General features: G+C 39.2%; 1 protein-coding gene across 2 annotated transcripts; it reads left to right on the top strand.

The window, feature by feature from the left end:
* Positions 1-8,319: 8,319 nt before the first annotated feature.
* Positions 8,320-16,690, top strand: LOC128924133 (transposable element P transposase). Of its 2 annotated transcripts, XM_054235974.1 has the most exons (3): positions 10,605-12,308; positions 13,685-16,352; positions 16,425-16,690. In XM_054235974.1, exons 1-2 carry the CDS (start codon positions 12,071-12,073, stop codon positions 16,303-16,305), a joined length of 2,859 nt encoding a protein of 952 aa, XP_054091949.1. In that variant the 5' UTR covers positions 10,605-12,070; the 3' UTR covers positions 16,306-16,352; positions 16,425-16,690. The 2 variants fall into 2 exon arrangements, with proteins under 2 accessions (XP_054091950.1, XP_054091949.1); XM_054235975.1 differs by lacking the exon at positions 16,425-16,690 and having other exon boundaries at positions 8,320-12,308; positions 13,685-16,277.
* Positions 16,691-24,964: the final 8,274 nt, after the last annotated feature.

Genomic DNA, 24,964 nt, shown 5'->3' with positions numbered 1-24,964 from the left:
ATTGAAACGTTCTACCATACTATCGGACTGTGGATGTAAGGCTGTTGTACGAGTTTTCCGTATACCTAATTTGTGGCACATTTCCTGAACTATATCGATGATTCGAAATTCCTTCCTTGGTCAGAATGTAATTGTATTGGAACACCATACCTCGTTATCCAATTTTTGATGAATACTTCCGCTACTTTTTCAGCTTCTTGATTAGGAATTTTGTATACTTCTAGCCATTTGCTGAAGTAATCCATAACTACCAAAACATATTTGTTTCCTAATTTACTGGTGGGAAACGGGCCAGCTACATCCATGGCAATTTGTTCAAATGGAGCACCACAATAAAATCTTTGCTTTAGTTTTTCCAAGGTTTTTGTGTTTCCCATGTGCCCTCCACTTGGACCGTTATGCATCTCCTTGAGAACAGCAGGTATTCTTACTTTCGGAACGATTAAAAGAGTTCGGGAACTTTGTCCATATTCACTTTCCCATACTGGATGTAAGCAGCCAGATACCAACTTTAAACTGTTCCACTCTGCCCAATATGCCTTTGCAACGGGACTCTCTGCACCTATTTCTTCTCTCGTTGGACGCTTGTTCGGCTCCACTCCATGTATTATATATATATATATATATATTTGGCGTAGGAACCGCTTTAAGCGATTATAGCCGAATCCACCAGAGCGCGCCACTCATTCCTCCTTTTTGCTTTTTGGCGCCAATTGGAAACACCAAGTGAAGCCAGGTCACTTTGCACTTGGTCTTTCCACCGGAGTGGAGGTCGTCCTCTTCCGCGGCTTCCTCCAGCGGGTACTGCATCGAATACTTTCAGAGCTGGAGTGTTTTCTTCCATCCGTACAACATGACCTAGCCAGCGTAGCCGCTGTCTTTTTATTCGCTGAACTATGTCAATGTCGTCGTATAAATCGTACAGCTCATCGTTCCATCGCCTGCGGTATTCGCCGTTGCCAATGTTTAGAGGACCAAAAATCTTGCGCAAAACCTTTCTCTCGAAAACCCCAAGAGTCGTCTCATCGGATGTTGTCATCGTCCACGCTTCAGCGCCATACATCAGGACGGGAATAATGAGCGACTTATAGAGTTTGATTTTGGTTCGTCGAGAGAGGACTTTACTTTTCAATTGCCTACTCAGTCCAAAGTAGCACCTGTTGGCAAGAGTGATTCTGCGTTGGATTTCAAGGCTGACATTGTTGGTGTTGTTAATGCTGGTTCCCAGATAAACGAAATTATCTACAACTTCAAAGTTATGACTGTCAACAGTGACGTGGGAGCCAAGACGCGAGTGCGCCGACTGTTTGTTTGATGACAGGAGATATTTCGTCTTGTCCTCATTCACCACCAGACCCATACGCTTCGCTTCTTTATCTAGTCTGGAAAACGCAGAACAAACGGCGCGGTTGTTGCTTCCGATGATATCAATATCATCGGCATACGCCAGGAGCTGTACACTCTTGTAGAAGATTGTACCCTCTCTATTTAGTTCTGCAGCTCGTATTATTTTTTCCAGCAATAGATTGAAGAAGTCGCACGATAGTGAGTCACCCTGTCTGAAGCCTCGTTTGGTATCGAACGGCTCGGAGAGGTCCTTCCCGATCCTGACGGAGCTTTTGGTGTTGCTCAACGTCAGCTTACATAGCCGTATTAGTTTTGCAGGGATACCAAATTCAGACATCGCGGCATAAAGGCAGCTCCTTTTCGTGCTATCGAAGGCAGCTTTAAAATCGATAAAAAGATGGTGAGTATCGATTCTTCTCTCTCGGGTCTTTTCCAAGATTTGGCGCATGGTGAATATCTGGTCCATTGTGGATTTTCCAGGTCTAAAGCCACACTGATAAGGTCCAATCAGTTCGTTGACGGTGGGCTTTAGTCTTTCACACAATACGCTCGACAAAACCTTATATGCGATATTGAGGAGACTTATACCACGGTAGTTGGCGCAGATTGTGGGGTCTCCCTTCTTATGGATTGGGCAGAGCACACTAAGATTCCAATCGTCAGGCATGCTTTCTTCCGACCATATTCTACAAAGAAGCTGATGCATGCACCTTATCAGTTCTTCGCCGCCGTATTTGAATAGCTCGGCCGGTAATCCATCGGCCCCCGCCGCTTTGTTGTTCTTCAAGCGGGTAATTGCTATTCGAATTTCTTCATGGTCGGGTAATGGAACATCTATTCCATCGTCATCGATTGGGGAATCGGGTTCGCCATCTCCTGGTGTTGTACTTTCACTGCCATTGAGCAGGTCGGAGAAGTGTTCCCTCCATAATCCCAGTGTGCTCTGGACATCCGCTACCAGATTACCTTCTCGGTCCCTACATGATAATGCTCCGGTCTTGAAACCTTCTGTTAATCGCCTCATCTTTTCATAAAATTTTCGAGCATTACCCATGTCGGCCAGCTTTTCAAGCTTTTCATACTCACGCATTTCGGCCTCTTTCTTTTTACGTCTGCAAATGCGTCTCGCTTCCCTCTTCAGTTCTCGATATCTATCCCACCCCGAACGTGTTGTGGTCGATCGCAACGTTGCGAGGTAGGCAGTCTGTTTTCTCTCCACTGCGGAACGACAATTCTCATCGTACCAACTGGTTTTTTGGCGTTGCCGTAGACCAATTGTTTCGGCTGCAGCGGTATGCAATGAGTTTGAGATGCCGTTCCACAGCTCCCTTATATCGAGATGCTGATGAGTGCTCTCAGAGAGCAGGAGCGCAAGTCGAGTAGAAAATCGTTCGGCTGTCGGTTGTGATTGCAGCTTTTCGACGGCGAACCTTCCTTGTGTTTGTTGACGGGCGTTCTTTGCTGCACAGAGGCGAGTGCGTATCTTTGCTGCTACTAGATAATGGTCCGAGTCAATGTTTGGTCCTCGGAGCGTACGCACGTCTAAAACACTGGAGACATGTCTTCCGTCTATCACAACGTGATCGATTTGGTTGCGCGTGTTTCGATCAGGGGACAGCCACGTTGCTTGATGAATTTTTTTATGCTGGAATCTGGTACTACAGACAACCATATTTCGGGCCCCAGCGAAGTCGATCAGCCTCAGGCCGTTTGGCGATGTTTCGTCATGGAGGCTGAATTTTCCGACTGTTGTGCCAAAGACACCTTCTTTACCCACCCTGGCGTTAAAATCGCCAAGCACGATTTTGACATCGTGGCGGGGGCAGCGCTCATAGGTGCGTTCTAGGCGCTCATAGAAAGCGTCTTTGGTCACATCGTCCTTCTCTTCCGTTGGGGCGTGGGCGCAAATCAGCGATATGTTGAAGAACCTCGCTTTTATGCGGATTGTGGCTAGACGTTCATCCACCGGGGTGAATGCCAGGACTCGGCGACGGAGTCTCTCTCCCACCACAAATCCAACACCAAATTTGCGCTCCTTTATATGGCCGCTGTAGTAGATGTCACAAGGACCCACCTTCTTCCGTCCTTGTCCCGTCCATCGCACTTCTTGGACGGCGGTGATGTCAGCCTTTAGTTGTATGAGGACATCAACCAGCTGGGCAGAGGCACCTTCCCAATTAAGAGTCCGGACATTCCAGGTGCATGCCCTCAAATCATGATCCTTAGTACGTTTGCAGGGGTCGTCATCAAAAGGGGGGTTTCTCATCCGAGGCTCGGTGTTTGTTTTCATTGGGGAGATTTTTTTATGTGGTGGGTCCCAAGCCCTACGCACAACCGCACAAGCGGGCTTCGCCTTCTCACTTTAGCTCGCCTCCAAACGGATGTCTGTTAGCTACCCAGGGGATACTTGGTCTAAAACCGGAAGTCGTGAGCTGCTTGAGTCATATGCAAAAGAATCGTTCCTGGCCACTCCCAAGTGAATGGCAATCAGAAACTTTCCTCACTTGCGTGAACTTCTACATATGACCCCATCCCCCAAGACAAACCAGTTACCAGTTCCAAATCTGGATCTTCTTGCTGACATTTTCGTAATTCTTTTGGATCCCAACCTTCTGTCGAGGTTAACAATAACAAGGACGACGGGACATCGCGTCCTCATTCCCATGACTACTATATTTGCGATGTTCTAGAGAGAAGTCATAACTTTCGAGTCTCTCAATCCACCGTGCCAACTGCCCTTCTCGGTTCTTGAATTGCAGAATCCATTTTAATGCTACATGATCTGTCCTTACTCGAAATCGCTGTCCTTAAAGGTACTTGTGAAAATGTTTGATGCACTTCACCAATGCCAGTAATTCTCTTCGTGTTACGCAATAATTCTTCTCAGGCTTACTTATCGTCTGGCTATAATACGCGACCACTTTCTCATTCCCGTCAATCACTTGTGATAGAACGCCTCCTATTGCATAGCCACTAGCATCCGTGTCCAAAACGAACGTTGAGCCTGGAACTGGATATGCTAACATTGGCGCAGTACATAATCTCTCCTTCAGAGTTTGGAAGGCCAATTCTTGTTCTTCATTCCATTCAAAGGCTCTGTTCTTCTTCGTGAGTTCATGGAGGCTATTAGCTACGCTGGCGAAATTTGGAACGAATCGTCGGTAATACGTACACAGTCCAAGGAAACTCCGCAATTCATGTAAATTTTTAGGTCTGGGCCAATCCTTTACTGCTTCTATCTTTTCCTGAGCTGTACAAATGCCCTTCGTAGTCACTAAATAGCTCACTTCCTTCTTGAACAGAGAACACTTCTTTGGGCTCAGTTTTAAACCAGCGCTGGCTATACGATGGAAAACCTCTTCCAAATTTTTGAGATGCTCATCAAAGCTTTTACCCAACACGATGATATCGTCTAGGTACACCAAACATGTCTTCCAGTGCAATCCTTTTAACACTTGGTCCATAAGCCTCTCGAAAGTGGCAGGAGCGTTACATAACCCAAAGGGCATTACAGTGAACTGCCATAGACCATCTCCAACGCTGAAAGCCGTCTTTTCTTTGTCTTCTTCGTTTATTTCCACTTGCCAATAGAAACTTTTCAAATCGAGTGTCGAGAACCAATTCGTGCCTGATAGTGAGTCTAGGGTGTCATCTATTCTAGGTAATGGATAACTGTCTTTCTTCGTGACATCATTCAACTTTCTGTAGTCCATGCAAAACCTCATGTTACCATCTTTCTTCTTCACAAGTACTACAGGTGAACTCCTTGGACTCGATGATGGTTCAATTATACCGCTATCGCTCATTTCACGTATGGTCTGACTTTTAACTTCACGTTTGGCTAATTGAACTTTGCGAGGAGCCTGGCGGATTGGTCTTGCATCTCTGGCGTTGATGAAATGTTTCACAATTTTGGTTCTACCTGGTTTGCATTCATCTTTATGAAATATGGTGGAGTATCTGAGAAGAAGTTGTTTGGCCTTCTTTTTATGGTCTACCTCTAGTTCCTCGGTCCAAGCGTTAATCTCGTTCGAAATATCGTTTTTACCCACAGGATTTCCTTCAAGATGTGTTTCGCAATTTATTACGGCCTCAATCTCCTGACATTGCCCTACTATAGCTCCTTTGGGGACTGTAATTGGTGACTTACACTCATTAAGGACTCTTACTGGAACTCTTTTGTCTTGTCGTGTCATAGCCAGGGTTTTTCCTATAAGTAAGTTGGGTATAGATTCTTTTGCGCCTTCAACAACCCGCAAGTTGTCCGTCCCACAGTCTCCATCTACCTCTGCCCAAACAACAGATTCTGATTTTGGTGGAATCTTCTGATTTTCTGTTACTAACACATGTCTAACGTTGCATTTGTTATCATAACCAAACATAAGAGGCACTTCCATATTGGTATAAGTCATAATTCTCTTTTCCAAGTCTAGTTTGATCCCTTTATTAGCTAGAAAGTCTACTCCAATTATGACTTCATCGACGATATCTGCCACTACAAAATTATGTAACACGGCTATCTTTCCTATAACAATTTCGCACGTTACTTCCCCTAGAACTTGAGTGTCATCTCCAGTTGCAGTGCGTAACTTTGCCCCAGCTAGTGGTCTTACTTCCTTGTTGACCAGATCCGATCGAATTATGGAATGTGTTGCGCCCGTATCCATCATCTTCCATCCACACACCCGTTAACGGTAACGTTGTTCGCATTTCTATTTATTTGAGAGACAGAGATTATAGGGCATTCACTTGGGGGAGCCAGCACGCGCCCCTTTCGACTGGCTCGCTTTAGTTTAACGATTGATTGTTTTTCTGAGGTTGGTCTTCTTCAGCTTTGCGTTTGCGTCCAACTAGATTATTGCAATTACGTGCAATATGACCATTCTTTCCGCAGTTGAAACACTTAACCACGCCATAATTTTTCTTAGGTGTTTCTCCAGAGTTTTCCAGCATTTTATACATTTATTCAAAAAATTTCTTTGTCCAGGCGGGCTCTTCTATTTCTACACGATGAGCTTTAAATGTCCTATGGCTCAGTAAGGAGGCAGTCTCGTGCGTTGGAGCAAAGGATACCGTTTCTGCAAAAGTCAAATTCCTGCAAAGACTCACTAGTTTTCTGTTTCCGATTTTGCAGTTCTATTTAGAAAATTTGCCTCCTGTGCTCACTCCCATACCGCCTTTCTACAGCAGCCATCAACACTTCGTAACTGCTTGACTCACAATTGGGTATAGTTTGTAGAATTTCCGCAGCAGCCCCTTTTAAAGCCACGAATAACGCTGCAACTTTGTCTTTCACGTTCCAATTGTTTGTAACTGCCGTCTTTTCAAATTGGAGTTTAAAAATTTGGAACGGAGTTGTGCCGTCAAATGATGGCGTTTTGACTTTGACAGAACCTGTTGACACCACTGGTCGATTTAGTTGCAGTTCACGGAAACGATCTTTTTGTTCTTCCACATCAGTCTTAGTCTTGTCTTTCAATTCTTCCACATCAGTTTTGATCTTGTCTTGCTCTTCTGAAATCTTTGTTGATACTTCTGCTATTTGTGAAGTCACCTGTGATATACGGGCATCCTGTTCTTTCAAGTGTGCTGACATGTGGACTGACATTTGCGATTATAGCTCTGTTATTTTTAAGGACACTTGCGTTAATATTTGCGATGGCATCTGGGCTTGCTGAGCCAAAATTTGTGCCAACATTGTGCTTATGTCCGTATTCTTTGATGAACATTGGGTTTCTTCCCTCTCTTCTATCTTTGTTGTTGATTCCTCCAACAACGATTCGAAAACATATTCGTCAACGTTGATGTTTTCTTCCTCCATGGCCTCTCGCAATCGGGCTTGTAACTCAGCTTTCAACCCATTCGTTGCTAAGCCTCGTTGTTCCAACTCCTTTTTGAGTTGTGGTATCTTTAAATCGTTGAACTTACCATTATCTCCGACGTTGTTTTATTTGTCAATCCCACCTCAGACACCAATTGTAACGGATTTCCAAAATAAATCGTTTACTCTAAAACTCTACCTTGAGTTCGATCACTGGATTGTGAAATAAAAGTCACCGTTTAATGGTTATACACTTATCTTTATTTCTAATTTACCAAACTTAACACTTTATTACTCGTTGTATAAGTTTACAACTTCTTACTTCTAATTTCTTCAATTAAACCATTTGGCCATCTACATACATTTGACATCCACGAAATGCGAGTGCAACAAGCACGTGGAGAATTGAAACGGCATGGTTTAGGTGATTTTGTAACCGTTTATCATCGCGACGTGTGTCAACTGGGTTTTGCCAATGAGCTAGAGGGCAAAGCAAATGCAGTATTTTTGGACTTACCGGCACCTCAGTTGACGTACCATTAGCAGCTAAAACATAGAAATCAGAGGGTAAATTTAGGTGAATGTTTGTAATCATAAAAATTTAAAAACTTCTTCTATGTTTAATTGTTCAATTTTAATTTTTTGATTAATTTTCACCTTGTATTGAGGAATCATAACGTTGTTGTATCGCTATACAAGGACATGTATTCACCGAAATTAGTTCAATGGGAATACTACAGCAAGAGCATGGATGTTAAAACTAGAACGGTGCCGTGCTAGATTTAGAATTCCTGAAGTATAAGGTAATTATTATCTTCATTTATGTTGTGAAAATTAAATATTTTCTTTATATTTTATAGAAACCCCCCTCACAGAAATGGGATGAATCTATTACTAGTGAAATAAATGAGTGAAATGATGAATATTTTGCCTTCATTTTATCTCTCATGATTTGTTTGCTATGGTGAGATAGCATGTATTTCTCTCATCTCGTCTTCTAGGACACTGTTGGCTTCCCTAACATTCTTTCCACCATTTGCGTTTATACCAAACTTTAAATCAATCGGTAACCGAACCAAAGATTAATTTTGCTGGAGTCTGCCAGAGAATGTATAATATTGTAATGAAAATGGCACCAGAACAAACTAGAATAGACAATCGAAGGCGATAACTTGCCAGATGTATCTAGACATCGATATTCGTAGTTGCCAGAATGTTCGAGTGACGATAACATGTTAGCAATCGACTATATAAGGGCTGCCGGGCTGGCAGCAAGACACAGTTCTGATAAGAGAGTTGTCGAGTGAGGACAATTCTAAGGAGAGAGTTGTCGAGCAAAGTGTAAACAAGTTATAAGTTAGAGTTGTAAAGTAGAGTATTGAGTACTAAAGTGTTAAGTTATAAGGAATTAGAAATAAAGATTAGTGTATAGCCATTAAAGTGTGACTTTTATTTGACAATCCAGTGATCGAACTCAGGGTAGAGTTTTGGAGTAAACGACAGATTTTGGAAATCCGTTACAATTGGTGTCAGAAGTGGGATTGACAAATAAAATTCCATAGCAGATAATGGTTAAGTTCAACGATTTAAAGATACCACAACTCAAAAATGAGTTGGAACAACGAGGCCTAGCTACGAATGGGTTGAAAGCTGAGTTACAAGCTCGTTTGCGAGAGGCGATGGAAGAAGAAAACATCAACGTGGACGAATTTGTTTTTGAATCGCTGTTAGAGGAATCAACAACGAAAATTGAGGAAAAGGAAGAGATTCCATGTTCATCAGGGGTACTGGACATGAACAAACTTTTGTCTGCAATATCGTCACAGTTCCAGGCGCAGGACACACGTTTAACAACAAAGTTGTCCCAACAGATAAAAGAGCAAATAACAGAGCTATCAACGCAGATATCAGCTCAAATATCGGTACAGTTAAAAGAGCGGAAGTTGGAAGCGAATGGGATATCTTCAGAGTTAGGGAAGCAGAAGGAAGAATCAATGGATGAGACTTCAAATACAGCGGATGTGTCAATACAGCTGGAAACGCAAGACGAGAATTTGTTAACACAGACCGAAGCGAATGATGCATGTATGTCAAGGACTTTGGAAGCGCATGGGCAGATTTTGTCAACACAGTCGGAAGCGAATAGGGTGTCCTCACAGTTGGAAAAAGAGGAGGAGGATGAGTCAATGGATGTGGCCTCAAATAGAACAGAGGTGTCAACACAACTCGTAGTGCATGGGGAGAATATGTCCACACGGTTGGAAGAGAATCAGACCTGTATGTTAAGACCTTTAGAATCGCATGGACAGATTTTGTTAACACAATTGGAAGTGAATGGGATATCCTCACAGTTGAAAGAGGAGGAGTCGATGGAGGTGACCTTAAAAAGAGAAGAGGTGTCAGCACAGCTGGAAGTGCATGGAGAGGGTATACCATCGCAGGTTTCGGCACAGGTGTCGACACAGTTGAAGGAACAGAAGGTACATATATCGACGCAGGTGATCCCAGAGAAGACAGACGTGTCATGGATAAAAGATTATGATCTGAAGGAAGAAGACTCTCAAACGTCCAAAGAAAGTCCAGAGAAAGAAGAAAAGGCTGCAGAATCTCTAGTCGCAAAGGCACAGTGCAAAAGCTTCAAGTTAGTGGCTGGTTGCTTATATCGGGTATGGAAAAGTAAAGAAGGACAAATCTCCCGATCTTTCATGGTTGGTCGGAATGAGAGATTACCAAAAGTTCACTACGAGATGCACAAAGGTCCAAGTGAAGTGGACATAAGAATCACGGAAACCTTGGGAAGGTTGAAGAATCAGTTTTGTTTGGTTGGTTGTCGTAAAATAATGGGAGATTGCATTGCAAATGAGGTGACGAGTTCCAAGAGTCATGGTCAGATGAAGCAGTACAGTTCGGGAACGCCATTTGAGCAATTTGCCATGGTTGTAGCTGGTCCATTACCTACCAGCACATCTGGAAACAGGAGTGGTTTGATGGCTAGGACGGAGAAAACCCCAATTCGTAGAAAAGAGACTGACGAGATGACGGACGTGGATATCAAAAGTTGGGAGATGTGCCAGAAGCTATGTGTCCGGAAAATATGTGAAGCTGCATCACATCCACGATTCGATATCATGGTGGAAAGATTCATCCGAAATTTGGAAGAGCATTTTAGAAAGCTGGTGGACAGGTATCGTCACAGATACAGAGGACGTCCATATATCCATGTTCCTGGAATCAACGGCGTAGACCACTGCGAGGATAATTTTTGGTTACTGATTGATTTAAAGTTTAGGATTAATGCCAATGGAGAAAGAAACGCTAAGGAGGACAACAGTGTCCTAAAAGACGAGATGAAAGGAAGAAATGCTAAGGGTTTGGTTCTGGAAGTATGTCTATTCGGGACGATCAGACTTAAGTGGAGGGCAGTGTAACGAAAATGGCACCAGAACAAACTAGAATAGACAATCGAAGGCGATAACTTGCCAGATGTATCTAGACATCGATATTCGTAGTTGCCAGAATGTTCGAGTGACGATAACATGTTAGCAATCGACTATATAAGGGCTGCCGGGCTGGCAGCAAGACACAGTTCTGATAAGAGAGTTGTCGAGTGAGGACAATTCTAAGGAGAGAGTTGTCGAGCAAAGTGTAAACAAGTTATAAGTTAGAGTTGTAAAGTAGAGTATTGAGTACTAAAGTGTTAAGTTATAAGGAATTAGAAATAAAGATTAGTGTATAGCCATTAAAGTGTGACTTTTATTTGACAATCCAGTGATCGAACTCAGGGTAGAGTTTTGGAGTAAACGACAGATTTTGGAAATCCGTTACAATATAGAGAAGGTTCATGGTGTGCCAATTGTCACTCTGGTCCGTTTTTCGAAGGGGTACTCGTTTCTATAAGCGTGTTTCACCACATGTAGCTATAAGCGTGTTTCACCACACCACAGCAGCAAGAGACCCGAAAATAGACAGATTGAGAGGATTTAATGTTAAAAGAGAAATTTAATGTAAATATATTAAAATGAGAGGGTCAATGAGGGCGAAATTGTTCATATGTACATGCAGGTGCTTTTTGGTGGGAAAAAATGTACATATATGTATGTAATTTATATTTTTTAATAAATAGCATCCTGGGTAAATTGCGCCAAATTTTTTCTTAAAAGAGATGTAGTATGTAAATATATATTAAAATAGGAGGGCCAATGCAATTATACATTCACATGCAAGTGCTTTTTGGTGGGAAAAGTTCTTACATATTATGCATATGCATGTAATTCGACTTTTTCTTACTACAGTGGAACTTCTCTAACTCGAATCACCATAATCCACAAAAAAACTTCGAGTTAGAGAGACTTCCGAGTTACAGAATGTAATTTGTATGAATTTTGACTTCTATTGCCAATTCAATAGTTCGAATTATGGAGAACTTCGAGTTAGAGCAGTTCGAGTTATGGAAGTTCAACTGTATTTTCTAAAACTGCAAAAATTGCGCCAAAATTTGTCTTATAAGAGGAGTAGTATGTAAATACATACATATGTATATTAAAATGAGAGGGCCAATGAGGGCGAAAAGTTCTTACATATTATGGATATGCATGTAATTCGACTTCTTCTAACTATTTTCTAATACTGGAGAAATTGCGCCAAAATTTATCTTATAAGGGGAGTAGTATGTAAATACATATATTAAAATGAGATGGCCAATGAGGGCGAAACATATGCACATACAGGTGCTTTTGATGAGAAAAGTTCTTACTTTTTCTAATAAATAACAATCTGGGGAAATTGCGACAAAATTAATCTTGTAAGAGAGAAATCTCAACGGAATTTCAGTTCTAAAAGAATTTTGTTGCATAAAGATCGTTCCGTTTTTCTCAACAAAACTTTAAGAATTTTTAAAAAATTATGACATCTAAAAATATTAGAAAGTGTCGCGTTCGCGGGTGTTCTTCGGAATCGGGGGAAAGATTCTTTTCTTTCCCCAAAGATGAGGAGCAGTTCCGGAAGTGGGTGGAAAACCTAAAAATCCCACCAACGCAGGACTTACCAACCCACAATGCATTGGTTTGCATTAAGCACTTTGATAAAAGTGCAGTGGGTGCGAAGAGGCTAAGGACAAATGCAGTGCCCACCCTGCATCTTAGTAAGTGTTTCGTTTCTCTTATATGAAAGTGTGAATGTGTTAATACAAGTGAAATATGCGTTAATAAACTGTTAATTACCGTAAAAATTAATTTAAATTTCTTTTCGGGAAATTCGTTTTTTGTGTTCGGTTTTATAAATGTATGATGTGTGAGTTTGTGTGTGAAAGTGTATGAATGTTTAATATGAATAAGCATTGGTGGTTTTTTATATGAAATAAGCACTGGTATTTCCGTGTGTAAGTGCATGCATATTATTTTTCGTTGGTTTCTGCACATTGGTAGCAAATATATGTATTTGTACTTGTTGCTGATATGTATGAGCCAATTTCTAATGTATGTAGATATTTACACACAGTGTTGGTGTTGTCTTGGTTTCTGCACATTGGTATCAAATATACATATGTATATACTTATGTGTACTTGTTGCTGATATGTATGAGCCAATTTCTAATGTATGTAGATATTTACACACAGTGTTGGTGAAAATTAAAGCATCGCATAAGTAAAACAATAATGTAAATGTTAATTGATTATTTCGAATATATTTTTTATTCTACTTAAAGTAATGCAAAAATATAAAATAAATTTAAATAAGAGATTTTGAAAAAAAAAATATATATATAGTTTTTTCTTAATAACTTTAAAATGTTTAAATTTAAAACAATTTTGTGTTCGTTATATTATTGTTTTACTTAATTTAACCGAAATATTTTAAATTTTTTTCGCACCTATTTTATTGGCCAAGCTAAGGTTCTTCGCAACAGTATAAGCTAAATGCACAACTTTTTTTTTTGTCCATAAGTGAATATGTATGTACAGTAGAATCCCGAATATCCGAACACCGATTTTCTGAATATCCTATTATCGGAACTCGTTAGAATCGTTATTTGCCAATTTAAACATGTTTTAACGGCGCAACGAGACATGTCTATCTCATTGTTCAATTGAACCGAACAACGATATTATTAGCATTGGTGAAGGGGGCGATGAGGAGAATATTAAGGAGTGACTGATGAAGACCCTGGATTCTTAATATTATCTGATGGAGAAATCATGGACTTTTTGAACACTAAAGTGAGAGATGGTAATGAAGAAGCTGGTTTGAAGGACAGGATGAATTGGATCCCATACAGTTGATACAACTGGAGCGCACCAGGGACTTGGCCCCTTATTATCATTATAGCTAATATTTTATATATTGTGTTATCTATCGATCAGAACAACGTCTGTCGGGTCCCCTAGTATTTATATGTACATATATATTTATTGAATACTTTATTTTATAAAAACATAATTTAAATTTATTATAATAATACATTTATAATAAGTATATGTATGTAGTTATTGAGTTGTAGTATTTGTTTTTTATAAATAGGCTACGACGAACCACCGAAGCATATATGCACGCTGCCCCCGACTATTAGGAGTTGCTGTGTCAGCAGTTGTAGAGCAAAGGGAAACAAGATTCTCTACAAGTTCCCCAAAAGGGAAGATGTTCGTCAGAGTTGGGCAAAGGCGTGCAAATTAAATGTGTCAGCTTCCGAGTCCTTACACATCTGCCAGGACCATTTTGAGTCACAATATGTGACTAAGTATAGACTTTTACCTGGGGCTTTTCCCTGTTTAAGATTAGAGCCAGCACTGAATCGTAGCTCCTCAAGTGCTGACTCTGATTGGGTGTGCCCGCCCGTTACCGAAACTTACAGTCGTCAAAAGGTAGTTTTAGAAAGGGACGATATTGATTTGTTAGAATTTGAGAAGTATTCAATTTTAGAAGGTAAGCGGTTAGGATTAGGACCCTCAGATAATGGCGTAGGCTTCGAACCAATTGACAGTCGCGAACGATTTGCTAGGTCGGCGCGCTATTATCAAAGTAATGCGCTGAAATTAAATAAAAAGATTGAAGAGTTGCAGAGGGAGTTAAACAAATTAGAAACTAAATATAAAGACCTGGAAGATCGTGCAATAGTTGCAGATAGTACTTCAAGCGATGACGCTATAACTTTCGCTAGGATGATCGTCACTAAACGCACTTTCTTTAGTGAAAAAGAAAAAACATTGGCCCAAAATATTAATTATATGTCCACCAAATCTTACAATTTCATGCGTGACGAATTAGGTTTCGCTTTACCAAGCAAGAGTTCTTTGTTGCGATGGCGCCCAATAAGATATGTTGTCCCTGGTTTAGATGCCAATGTTTTGAGTAATTTAGACAAGATAGTCAAAACCATGTCCGATTTAGAGCGCAATTGCGTAATTTTGTTCGATGAAATTATCATCAAGTCCGACCTAACTTATAACAGAGTTAGGGATGTAATAGATGGGTTTGTAGATTATGGGAATGGCCATCGCGAAATGGAAATTGGTAATAAATGTTTGTTTTTCATGGTGAAGGGGCTCAGTTCCAACTGGAAATATGTATTTTCATATTATATTTCAAAAGGGGGTATTTTTTCAAAAAGTTTACTGCCAGTTGTGAACAAAAATATTTCAGCATTGAAGTCTATCGGCCTTAATGTTAAGGCTTTAATCAGCGACCAAGGGGCCTCAAACTCTTCCATTTTTAATCTGTTTCAAATTTCTGAGGAAAAACCCTTTTACATGCACGAAGATTCAAAACTTTATTGTTTCTATGACTATTGCCATCTCATAAAATCCGTCCGAAACACATTAATGAAATATGACATTTCAACTCCTGATGGAATAGCCAGTTTTAACGTAATAAAAAAACTGTACTCAATAGACCAATCAAATACTAATTTTAAAATTTGTCCTAAATTGACCGAGCCCCATATATACCCCAGCGTTTTTGAGAAAATGTCCGTTAAGCGTGCGACTCAGGTCCTTAGCAATTCGGTCGCTTCCGGAATTGAAATGGCGTTAAGCCAAAATTTATTCGGCTCGGACGAATATTTGTTAAGATGTGCGAAGCCTGCGCAGTTATTTGTTAAGAAAATGAATGACCTTTTTGACGAGTTAGATTGCAAAATTTTATATTCAAAAAATCCCTTTAAATGTCCGTTGTCCAGGAATAATTTCGAGAAAGTCCAGCGTCTTGTTAGTTATATAGGGTATTTAAAACAACTTAAACTTCCGAACGGTGTCCGCGTAAAGTGTATTGAGGGTTTTTGTATTACCATAAGTGGTATGCTCAAATTGAGCGATGAGCTATTTAAAGAACAGGGGGATTTACAATTTTTATTTTTGGGAAAATTAAATCAAGATGCCTTGGAAAATTTTTTTTACCTAGTCCGTGCAAGTCAGGGTATAAATACCCACCCTAGTGCTAATGAAGTTCAGTATATTGTAGGTCGTTTAGTGTCCATGAAAATTCTAAGGCATAATTTTGAGAAAAAGGGTAGCAATTGTGAGGAAGATGACGATGTTAATTTAGATTGGAATTTAGGCCCCGAAGATCGTCATCTTGAGTTGCAGGAAAGCGAGCAGGAATTAGTGCAATTAGCCACCGATATAAATATATCTGGCGAAAATTTTGCTGAGGAGGGTGACACAGCTGACGTCCACATCAAGCGGTATTACACTGGCTATGGTATTTACCAAAAAATTCTGTGTAAGCTTCATTGCGAAAAGTGCAGAAAGGCAATGTCGAAGACACAAAGTGATTTATCACTTTATTCGGAGGCTCTTATCAAAGCCAAAAACTACAAGGAAGACACCGATTTACGGCTTGTCAATCCTGATGATAGGGTCTTCGAAGTGTGTCGACTGCAAATGATGTGGTACGTCGAGCTCTTCAGCAAATATGCGCATTATTCCAATGTTCGCCGTCTAATGTTGTCCGCTATTAAAGAAAAAACAGAAAAAGTTTTCCCTCTTTGGTTTACAGAAACCGATGAGTGCCTTCCCCATAAACTTAAGTTGTTAGAATACTTAGTGACTGTATTGTTGTACAAAAACTCGAAATGGTTTGCGGCGGAGAAACAAAGTGAGGAAAGAAATCGGAAGCGCGACGAAAAATTAAAAAAACTGAAATAAACAATTGCACGCCCAAACCCTTTGCTTAAAGAACATCTCACTTTCGGGTGAGTAAATAATTAACAACATAATTTCTATCATATTTTTAATAATTTTTTCTATCATTATCGAATTTTCAGGTTTCTTGTATTTTCAGCCTTTTTTCTTCTATTTGCAGTTTTCTCTTCTATTTTCAGGTTTTTTATTTTCTTATCTTTGTTTTTTATTTAGCTGTGCTTCTGAGCCTAGCTTTTTTAAACACAAAAGTTGATCTTAATCAAGATCGATTGAGTTGTGTTTAAAAAAGCAGGTAAAATTAAATGACTTAATTTAATTATTGAGTCGTGTGAGAATTTGTCCATTTTAACAATCGAATTTTAACAATGGACAATTTCGCAATTCAGAAATGCATTTTTAATTTGTTTATTTTAAATTTTTTTGTAAATATGTAAATTTGTAAATATAACTTTAATATTAATTTAATTTATTTTAATTTTTTATTTTAAATTTTTTGTAAATATGTAAATTTGTAAATATAACTTTAATATTAATTTAATTTATTTGAATTTTATTTTATATTATTTTAAATCTGAATAGTACTTTAAAATAAATAACAAAATATTTATAAATAAATTAAAATTGTATCTTTTAATATTAATATAACAATAAAATAAATAACTAAATATTTATAAATAAATGAAAATTGTATATTTTATCTAAAACAATAAAAATGTCTATAATTTCCAGTAAAAATGATTTTGGATATTATAGAATTTCGTGTACTCAGTCTTGAACAATACAATCATATACACATTCATATATTAGCGACATGCCAATATGCGAACGAGTAGACAAACATACAAACCTATATCAGCTTGCGAGATGTGCAAAATCAACCCCTATTCAACAACTCGAACGCGTATGGAAATATGTACTTGTGCAAGTGAATGTTCAACAGCATATCGAAATATACATACATGTCTATACGTACATATGCATATATTCAGACAAATTACAAAGTCACAGAAAAATTGAATATTGTCTTGTAAATCGCCAAATATGCTATGTTGCCACTTTTATTCCTAGATTTTTGCGGTGTTGTCAACTTTCCTTTCTGGAGGAACTTTTGAAAAATATTCAATTTATAATTTTTGTCATCGTCGCGAAAAGACGTTTGTAGGCATGCGTATGTGCGGGGAGATGTGTGTGGCATTTGCGTTTATGAATGAAGCAACTTTGCCATATTGAATGTACGCTTGCGTCGAATAAAAATGTTTTTGTTGTGTTTGCTAGAATATTTGGCTTCGTCGATTGGCTGCTACATACATATGTACATATATTGAATTATGATGCCACTTCTGCGCATTCAGACGATTGTTGTTTTTGTAGAATAATGCTGTTTTTTTATAATTGTTGACAAACTTATAAGTTCTCATATTCATACATATGTATGTATGTCGGTTAGTGTATCACTTTTTCGGCAAGGTCATGCATACATATTTATTTGCATATAAAGCTGTGCGTACACATGTTCTTCAGTGATAAGTAAAATTATAATGATTTAAATTTGTATAGGTGTTATATGGAGGTATGTGGATATATAGATATGTATGAATATGCAAATTTGTGTAAGTGTTCCATATTTTATTTTATTTTTTTTTATATGTAGATATGTGCATACATATATAGATATGCACGTATATGTAAGCATTAACCGATTAAAGTGTGATTATTATTAATATTGTAAAAAATTGTTTAAAATATATATTCATATAAACATCGCAAATAATTACATACAATGCATATATAACATGACCTCATTGAAATTTAACAAACTGGGCGCAATATCATATCAGCGCATATTCTGGTATATGATTACTTATAAAATGTGCAAATATAAATATATGCCAAATAACTAACATATAGCGAGAGCATCGATGAGCATATTTTTCATATAACTCTCACCGTGTTATCGTGGCTCTGTTAATATTTCCCCTTCCGAGCCGGCTCTGGTGAAACACGCTTATAGAAGTTATGTTTTGACAATTCACACACTTGTCCGCAATTGAACCTTCTCTATATTATACATTCTCTGAGTCTGCCCTGTTTGATGTGCGGCAGTCCGATAAGCCATCAGGAACAAGGCTATATGGGTATCCCAATCCTTTTGATACTTGTTTACCACTATCTTTAGATGTTCTTCCAAAGTTCGATTGAAACGTTCTACCATACTATCGGACTGTGGATGTAAGGCTGTTGTACGAGTTTTCCGTATACCTAATTTGTGGCACATTTCCTGAACTATATCGATGATTCGAAATTCCTTCCTTGGTCAGAATGTAATTGTATTGGAACACCATACCTCGTTATCCAATTTTTGATGAATACTTCCGCTACTTTTTCAGCTTCTTGATTAGGAATTTTGTATACTTCTAGCCATTTGCTGAAGTAATCCATAACTACCAAAACATATTTGTTTCCTAATTTACTGGTGAGAAACGGGCCAGCTACATCCATGGCAATTTGTTCAAATGGAGCACCACAATAAAATCTTTGCTTTAGTTTTTCCAAGGTTTTTGTGTTTCCCATGTGCCCTCCACTTGGACCGTTATGCATCTCCTTGAGAACAGCAGGTATTCTTACTTTCGGAACGATTAAAAGAGTTCGGGAACTTTGTCCATATTCACTTTCCCATACTGGATGTAAGCAGCCAGATACCAACTTTAAACTGTTCCACTCTGCCCAATATGCCTTTGCAACGGGACTCTCTGCACCTATTTCTTCTCTCGTTGGACGCTTGTTCGGCTCCACTCCATGTATTACCAGTTCCAAATCTGGATCTTCTTGCTGACATTTTCGTAATTCTTTTGGATCCCAACCTTCTGTCCAGGTTATTGTCATTAACCCGACACCTATAATGTCTTCTTTGGCCTCAGCTCTTGAACAATGTCTACATTCCAAATAACAAGGACGACGGGACATCGCGTCCTCATTCCCATGACTACTATATTTGCGATGTTCTAGAGAGAAGTCATAACTTTCGAGTCTCTCAATCCACCGTGCCAACTGCCCTTCTCGGTTCTTGAATTGCAGAATCCATTTTAATGCTACATGATCTGTCCTTACTCGAAATCGCTGTCCTTAAAGGTACTTGTGGAAATGTTTGATGCACTTCACCAATGCCAGTAATTCTCTTCGCGTTACGCAATAATTCTTCTCAGGCTTACTTATCGTCTGGCTATAATACGCGACCACTTTCTCATTCCCGTCAATCACTTGTGATAGAACGCCTCCTATTGCATAGCCACTAGCATCCGTGTCCAAAACGAACGTTGAGCCTGGAACTGGATATGCTAACATTGGCGCAGTACATAATCTCTCCTTCAGAGTTTGGAAGGCCAATTCTTGTTCTTCATTCCATTCAAAGGCTCTGTTCTTCTTCGTGAGTTCATGGAGGCTATTAGCTACGCTGGCGAAATTTGGAACGAATCGTCGGTAATACGTACACAGTCCAAGGAAACTCCGCAATTCATGTAAATTTTTAGGTCTGGGCCAATCCTTTACTGCTTCTATCTTTTCCTGAGCTGTACAAATGCCCTTCGTAGTCACTTTGTGTCCAAAATAGCTCACTTCCTTCTTGAACAGAGAACACTTCTTTGGGCTCAGTTTTAAACCAGCGCTGGCTATACGATGGAAAACCTCTTCCAAATTTTTGAGATGCTCATCAAAGCTTTTACCCAACACGATATCATCGTGATATCTAGGTACACCAAACATGTCTTCCAGTGCAATCCTTTTAACACTTGGTCCATAAGCCTCTCAAAAGTGGCAGGAGTGTTACATAACCCAAAGGGCATTACAGTGAACTGCCATAGACCATCTCCAACGCTGAAAGCCGTCTTTTCTTTGTCTTCTTCGTTTATTTCCACTTGCCAATAGAAACTTTTCAAATCGAGTGTCGAGAACCAATTCGTGCCTGATAGTGAGTCTAGGGTGTCATCTATTCTAGGTAATGGATAACTGTCTTTCTTCGTGACATCATTCAACTTTCTGTAGTCCATGCAAAACCTCATGTTACCATCTTTCTTCTTCACAAGTACTACAGGTGAACTCCTTGGACTCGATGATGGTTCAATTATACCGCTATCGCTCATTTCACGTATGGTCTGACTTTTAACTTCACGTTTGGCTAATTGAACTTTGCGAGGAGCCTGGCGGATTGGTCTTGCATCTCCGGCGTTGATGAAATGTTTCACAATTTTGGTTCTACCTGGTTTGCATTCATCTTTATGAAATATGGTGGAGTATCTGAGAAGAAGTTGTTTGGCCTTCTTTTTATGGTCTACCTCTAGTTCCTCGGTCCAAGCGTTAATCTCGTTCGAAATATCGTTTTTACCCACAGGATTTCCTTCAAGATGTGTTTCGCAATTTATTACGGCCTCAATCTCCTGACATTGCCCTACTATAGCTCCTTTGGGGACTGTAATTGGTGACTTACACTCATTAAGGACTCTTACTGGAACTCTTTTGTCTTGTCGTGTCATAGCCAGGGTTTTTCCTATAAGTAAGTTGGGTATAGATTCTTTTGCGCCTTCAACAACCCGCAAGTTGTCCGTCCCACAGTCTCCATCTACCTCTGCCCAAACAACAGATTCTGATTTTGGTGGAATCTTCTGATTTTCTGTTACTAACACATGTCTAACGTTGCATTTGTTATCATAACCAAACATAAGAGGCACTTCCATATTGGTATAAGTCATAATTCTCTTTTCCAAGTCTAGTTTGATCCCTTTATTAGCTAGAAAGTCTACTCCAATTATGACTTCATCGACGATATCTGCCACTACAAAATTATGTAACACGGCTATCTTTCCTATAACAATTTCGCACGTTACTTCCCCTAGAACTTGAGTGTCATCTCCAGTTGCAGTGCGTAACTTTGCCCCAGCTAGTGGTCTTACTTCTTTGTTGACCAGATCCGATCGAATTATAGAATGTGTTGCGCCCGTATCCATCATCTTCCATCCACACACCCGTTAACGGTAACGTTGTTCGCATTTCTATTTATTTGAGAGACAGAGATTATAGGGCATTCACTTGGGGGAGCCAGCACGCGCCCCTTTCGACTGGCTCGCTTTAGTTTAACGATTGATTGTTTTTCTGAGGTTGGTCTTCTTCAGCTTTGCGTTTGCGTCCAACTAGATTATTGCAATTACGTGCAATATGACCATTCTTTCCGCAGTTGAAATACTTAACCACGCCATAATTTTTCTTAGGTGTTTCTCCAGATTTTTCCAGCATTTTATACATTTATTCAAAAAATTTCTTTGTCCAGGCGGGCTCTTTTATTTCTACACGATGAGCTTTAAATGTCCTATGGCTCAGTAAGGAGGCAGTCTCGTGCGTTGGAGCAAAGGATACCGTTTCTGCAAAAGTCAAATTCCTGCAAAGACTCACTAGTTTTCTGTTTCCGATTTTGCAGTTCTATTTAGAAAATTTGCCTCCTGTGCTCACTCCCATACCGCCTTTCTACAGCAGCCATCAACACTTCGTAACTGCTTGACTCACAATTGGGTATAGTTTGTAGAATTTCCGCAGCAGCCCCTTTTAAAGCCACGAATAACGCTGCAACTTTGTCTTTCACGTTCCAATTGTTTGTAACTGCCGTCTTTTCAAATTGGAGTTTAAAAATTTGGAACGGAGTTGTGCCGTCAAATGATGGCAGTTCACGGAAACGATCTTTTAGTTCTTCCACATCAGTCTTAGTCTTGTCTTTCAATTCTTCCACATCAGTTTTGATCTTGTCTTGCTCTTCTGAAATCTTTGTTGATACTTCTGCTATTTGTGAAGTCACCTGTGATATACGGGCATCCTGTTCTTTCAAGTGTGCTGACATGTGGACTGACATTTGCGATTATAGCTCTGTTAGTTTTAAGGACACTTGCGTTAATATTTGCGATGGCATCTGGGCTTGCTGAGCCAAAATTTGTGCCAACATTGTGCTTATGTCCGTATTCTTTGATGAACATTGGGTTTCTTCCCTCTCTTCTATCTTTGTTGTTGATTCCTCCAACAACGATTCGAAAACATATTCGTCAACGTTGATGTTTTCTTCCTCCATGGCCTCTCGCAATCGGGCTTGTTACTCAGCTTTCAACCCATTCGTTGCTAAGCCTCGTTGTTCCAACTCCTTTTTGAGTTGTGGTATCTTTAAATCGTTGAACTTACCATTATCTCCGACGTTGTTTTATTTGTCAATCCCACTTCAGACACCAATTGTAACGGATTTCCAAAATAAATCGTTTACTCTAAAACTCTACCTTGAGTTCGATCACTGGATTGTGAAATAAAAGTCACCGTTTAATGGTTATACACTTATCTTTATTTCTAATTTAACAAACTTAACACTTTATTACTCGTTGTATAAGTTTACAACTTCTTACTTCTAATTTCTTGCACTTTAGGCCGCGGCCACGTAGTAAACGACTGAGCGATGAGCGGCTGATCGACGATTTTGAGCGACGTATGGCTTTTTACTGAGCGACTGTTGTTGAGCGATTAGTTGCTAAAATGCCGTTGTCAAGGGCTGTACAGCGTATATTGCTGCTTGAAAATAGATATCATGTTTATAGAATCTTGCTACGTATAAAAAAAAGAAAGTATGGTGTTCATCCTATAATCCAAACAAGATGGAGGTTCGGTGAATTTAATCATTTATATCAAAATCTACGTAAATTTCCAGATAGATTCTTTCAATATCTACGTATGTCTATACAATCTTTTGATATATTGCTTTAATCCAACTTTTGGAGGAGTATATGCCTATACCAACAACAGACCGCCTTAAAACTATCATAAATGATTACTACAGGCGTTGGAAATTTCCGAACTGTTTTGGCAGTATTGATGGCAAACACTGTCAAATTAAGTGTCCGGCAAATTCTGGGTCCCATTATTTTAAATATTTGCACTACTTTTCCGTAGTACTGCAAGGTGTAGCAGATGCTGACAAAAAATTTGTAACTATAGAAGTGGGAGGAAGAGGAAAGCAAAGTGATGGCGGTACTTTTTCTGGATCAACATTATTTCGATTGCTTGAAGCGGATAAATTGAATGTTCCTCTTCCCCAAGCATTGCCAAACTCAAATACTATTTTACCTAATTTTCTGATTGGTGATGAAGCTTATCCACTGAAAACATATTTGTTAAGACCTTTTCCACGTAGGAATTTAAATGCGAAAACAGAAAATTTTAATTATCGACTTTCAATAGCAAGAAAATGCATTGAATGCGCATTTGGAATATTAACCAGTAAATGGCGTTTTTTGCAAAAAGCCATTGAAACAACACCAAGAACAGCTATTATTTTAATTAAATGTGCTTGTGTACTGCACAATTTTGTGAGGGAGCGCGATGGCGATAGTGATCTTGATTACTTACAAACAACAACAACTATAAACAATGCTAACGCTCAAACAAATACCGTTGATCGAGAACAACAGCAAAACTTCAACAGAAGCAGCCAAACAGCATTAAATATACGTAATGAATTAACAGAATACTTGTGGGAGTTTGGACATTAAATTCCACTTAAAATTTTAATTTTATCATGTTAATATGTTAACAATAAATTTTTTTTATGAATAAAAAAACACTCACCAGAACAACCACATATTTCTCCCAGTTTTTTCCATATGTTGTCAGTGATATTTTTATTTTTGAAGTCTTTGTGGCTATCCTGCCACAAAACCGGATAGCTTTGCACCTCGGAAATAAGCATTTCAATGTTAAATTTGTCCATTCTTTCTGTTCGTCGCTCAGCAGTCAACTGAAAATTAGAACATGTTTTAATTGTTAAGCGACGTCGCTCAGTCGCAGAGAAATCGCTCAGTCGCTCAGTCGCTCATCGCTTACTGCTTGGCCACTTCAATGGCATTTCATATGTTTAAATTTCGTCGCTCATCGCTCAGCCGCTCATCGCTCAGTGCGTGGCCGCGCACTTACTCGGCAACTCTCTAATTAGAACTGTGTGTTGCTGCCAGTCCGGCAGCCCTTATATACCCGATTGTTAGCAAATTATCGTCACCCGAACATTCTGGCAACAACGAAAATCGATGTCTGGATAAATCTGGCAAGTTATCGATTTCGTTGTTGATTCTAGTTTATTCTAGCATACACGTTCGTCACAATATGTACGATTTTGAATTATTATAATATTTTGTTCTATTTATGTTTGGGTGCTTATTGTTTATCTTACAATATATATTTATAAATGTATGTGTAGGCGTAATATTGGATAAGAAGTTTTTATAAAGCGTAAATTGCAAACCAATGAATACCCAAGAAATCGAATAACATCTAGTGGCACCCCTGCCAAATGTTATAAAAAATGCGGACTTTGACAGCTCTGAAAGAGTTTCGAATCATGTTATCTTTGCCCAGCAAGTTATGGGTACTGAAACACCAACACATTCAAAGAAATTTGAATAACACCACTACATTCACACATATGCAACAAAAGGAAAAATGTGCATGAACATTTACCTCATCTCTTCTCACGTACAGCACCCTGAATGAGAGAAAGAAACAACCAAAGTTCACGTCCTTGCAAGTCAGGTACCGGCGAATTCTTCTGTGAAAGGCCAGGGAGCGGTATTACCAGTTTCAATGAAAGTTTCTA

The sequence above is a fragment of the Zeugodacus cucurbitae genome, chromosome 2, assembly GCF_028554725.1.
Source record: "Zeugodacus cucurbitae isolate PBARC_wt_2022May chromosome 2, idZeuCucr1.2, whole genome shotgun sequence".
Taxonomy (NCBI): domain Eukaryota; kingdom Metazoa; phylum Arthropoda; class Insecta; order Diptera; family Tephritidae; genus Zeugodacus; species Zeugodacus cucurbitae.
This window is presented reverse-complemented; position numbering and strand designations above follow the sequence as displayed.

Excerpts from the sequence above, each read along its gene's own strand:
- LOC128924133 (XM_054235974.1), top strand. The coding sequence starts at position 12,071 with ATGACATCTAAAAATATTAGAAAGTGTCGCGTTCGCGGGTGTTCTTCG. Across the intron at positions 12,309-13,684 it reads AGTGCCCACCCTGCATCTTA|GCTACGACGAACCACCGAAG; the intron begins GTAAGTGTTTCG and ends TTTTATAAATAG.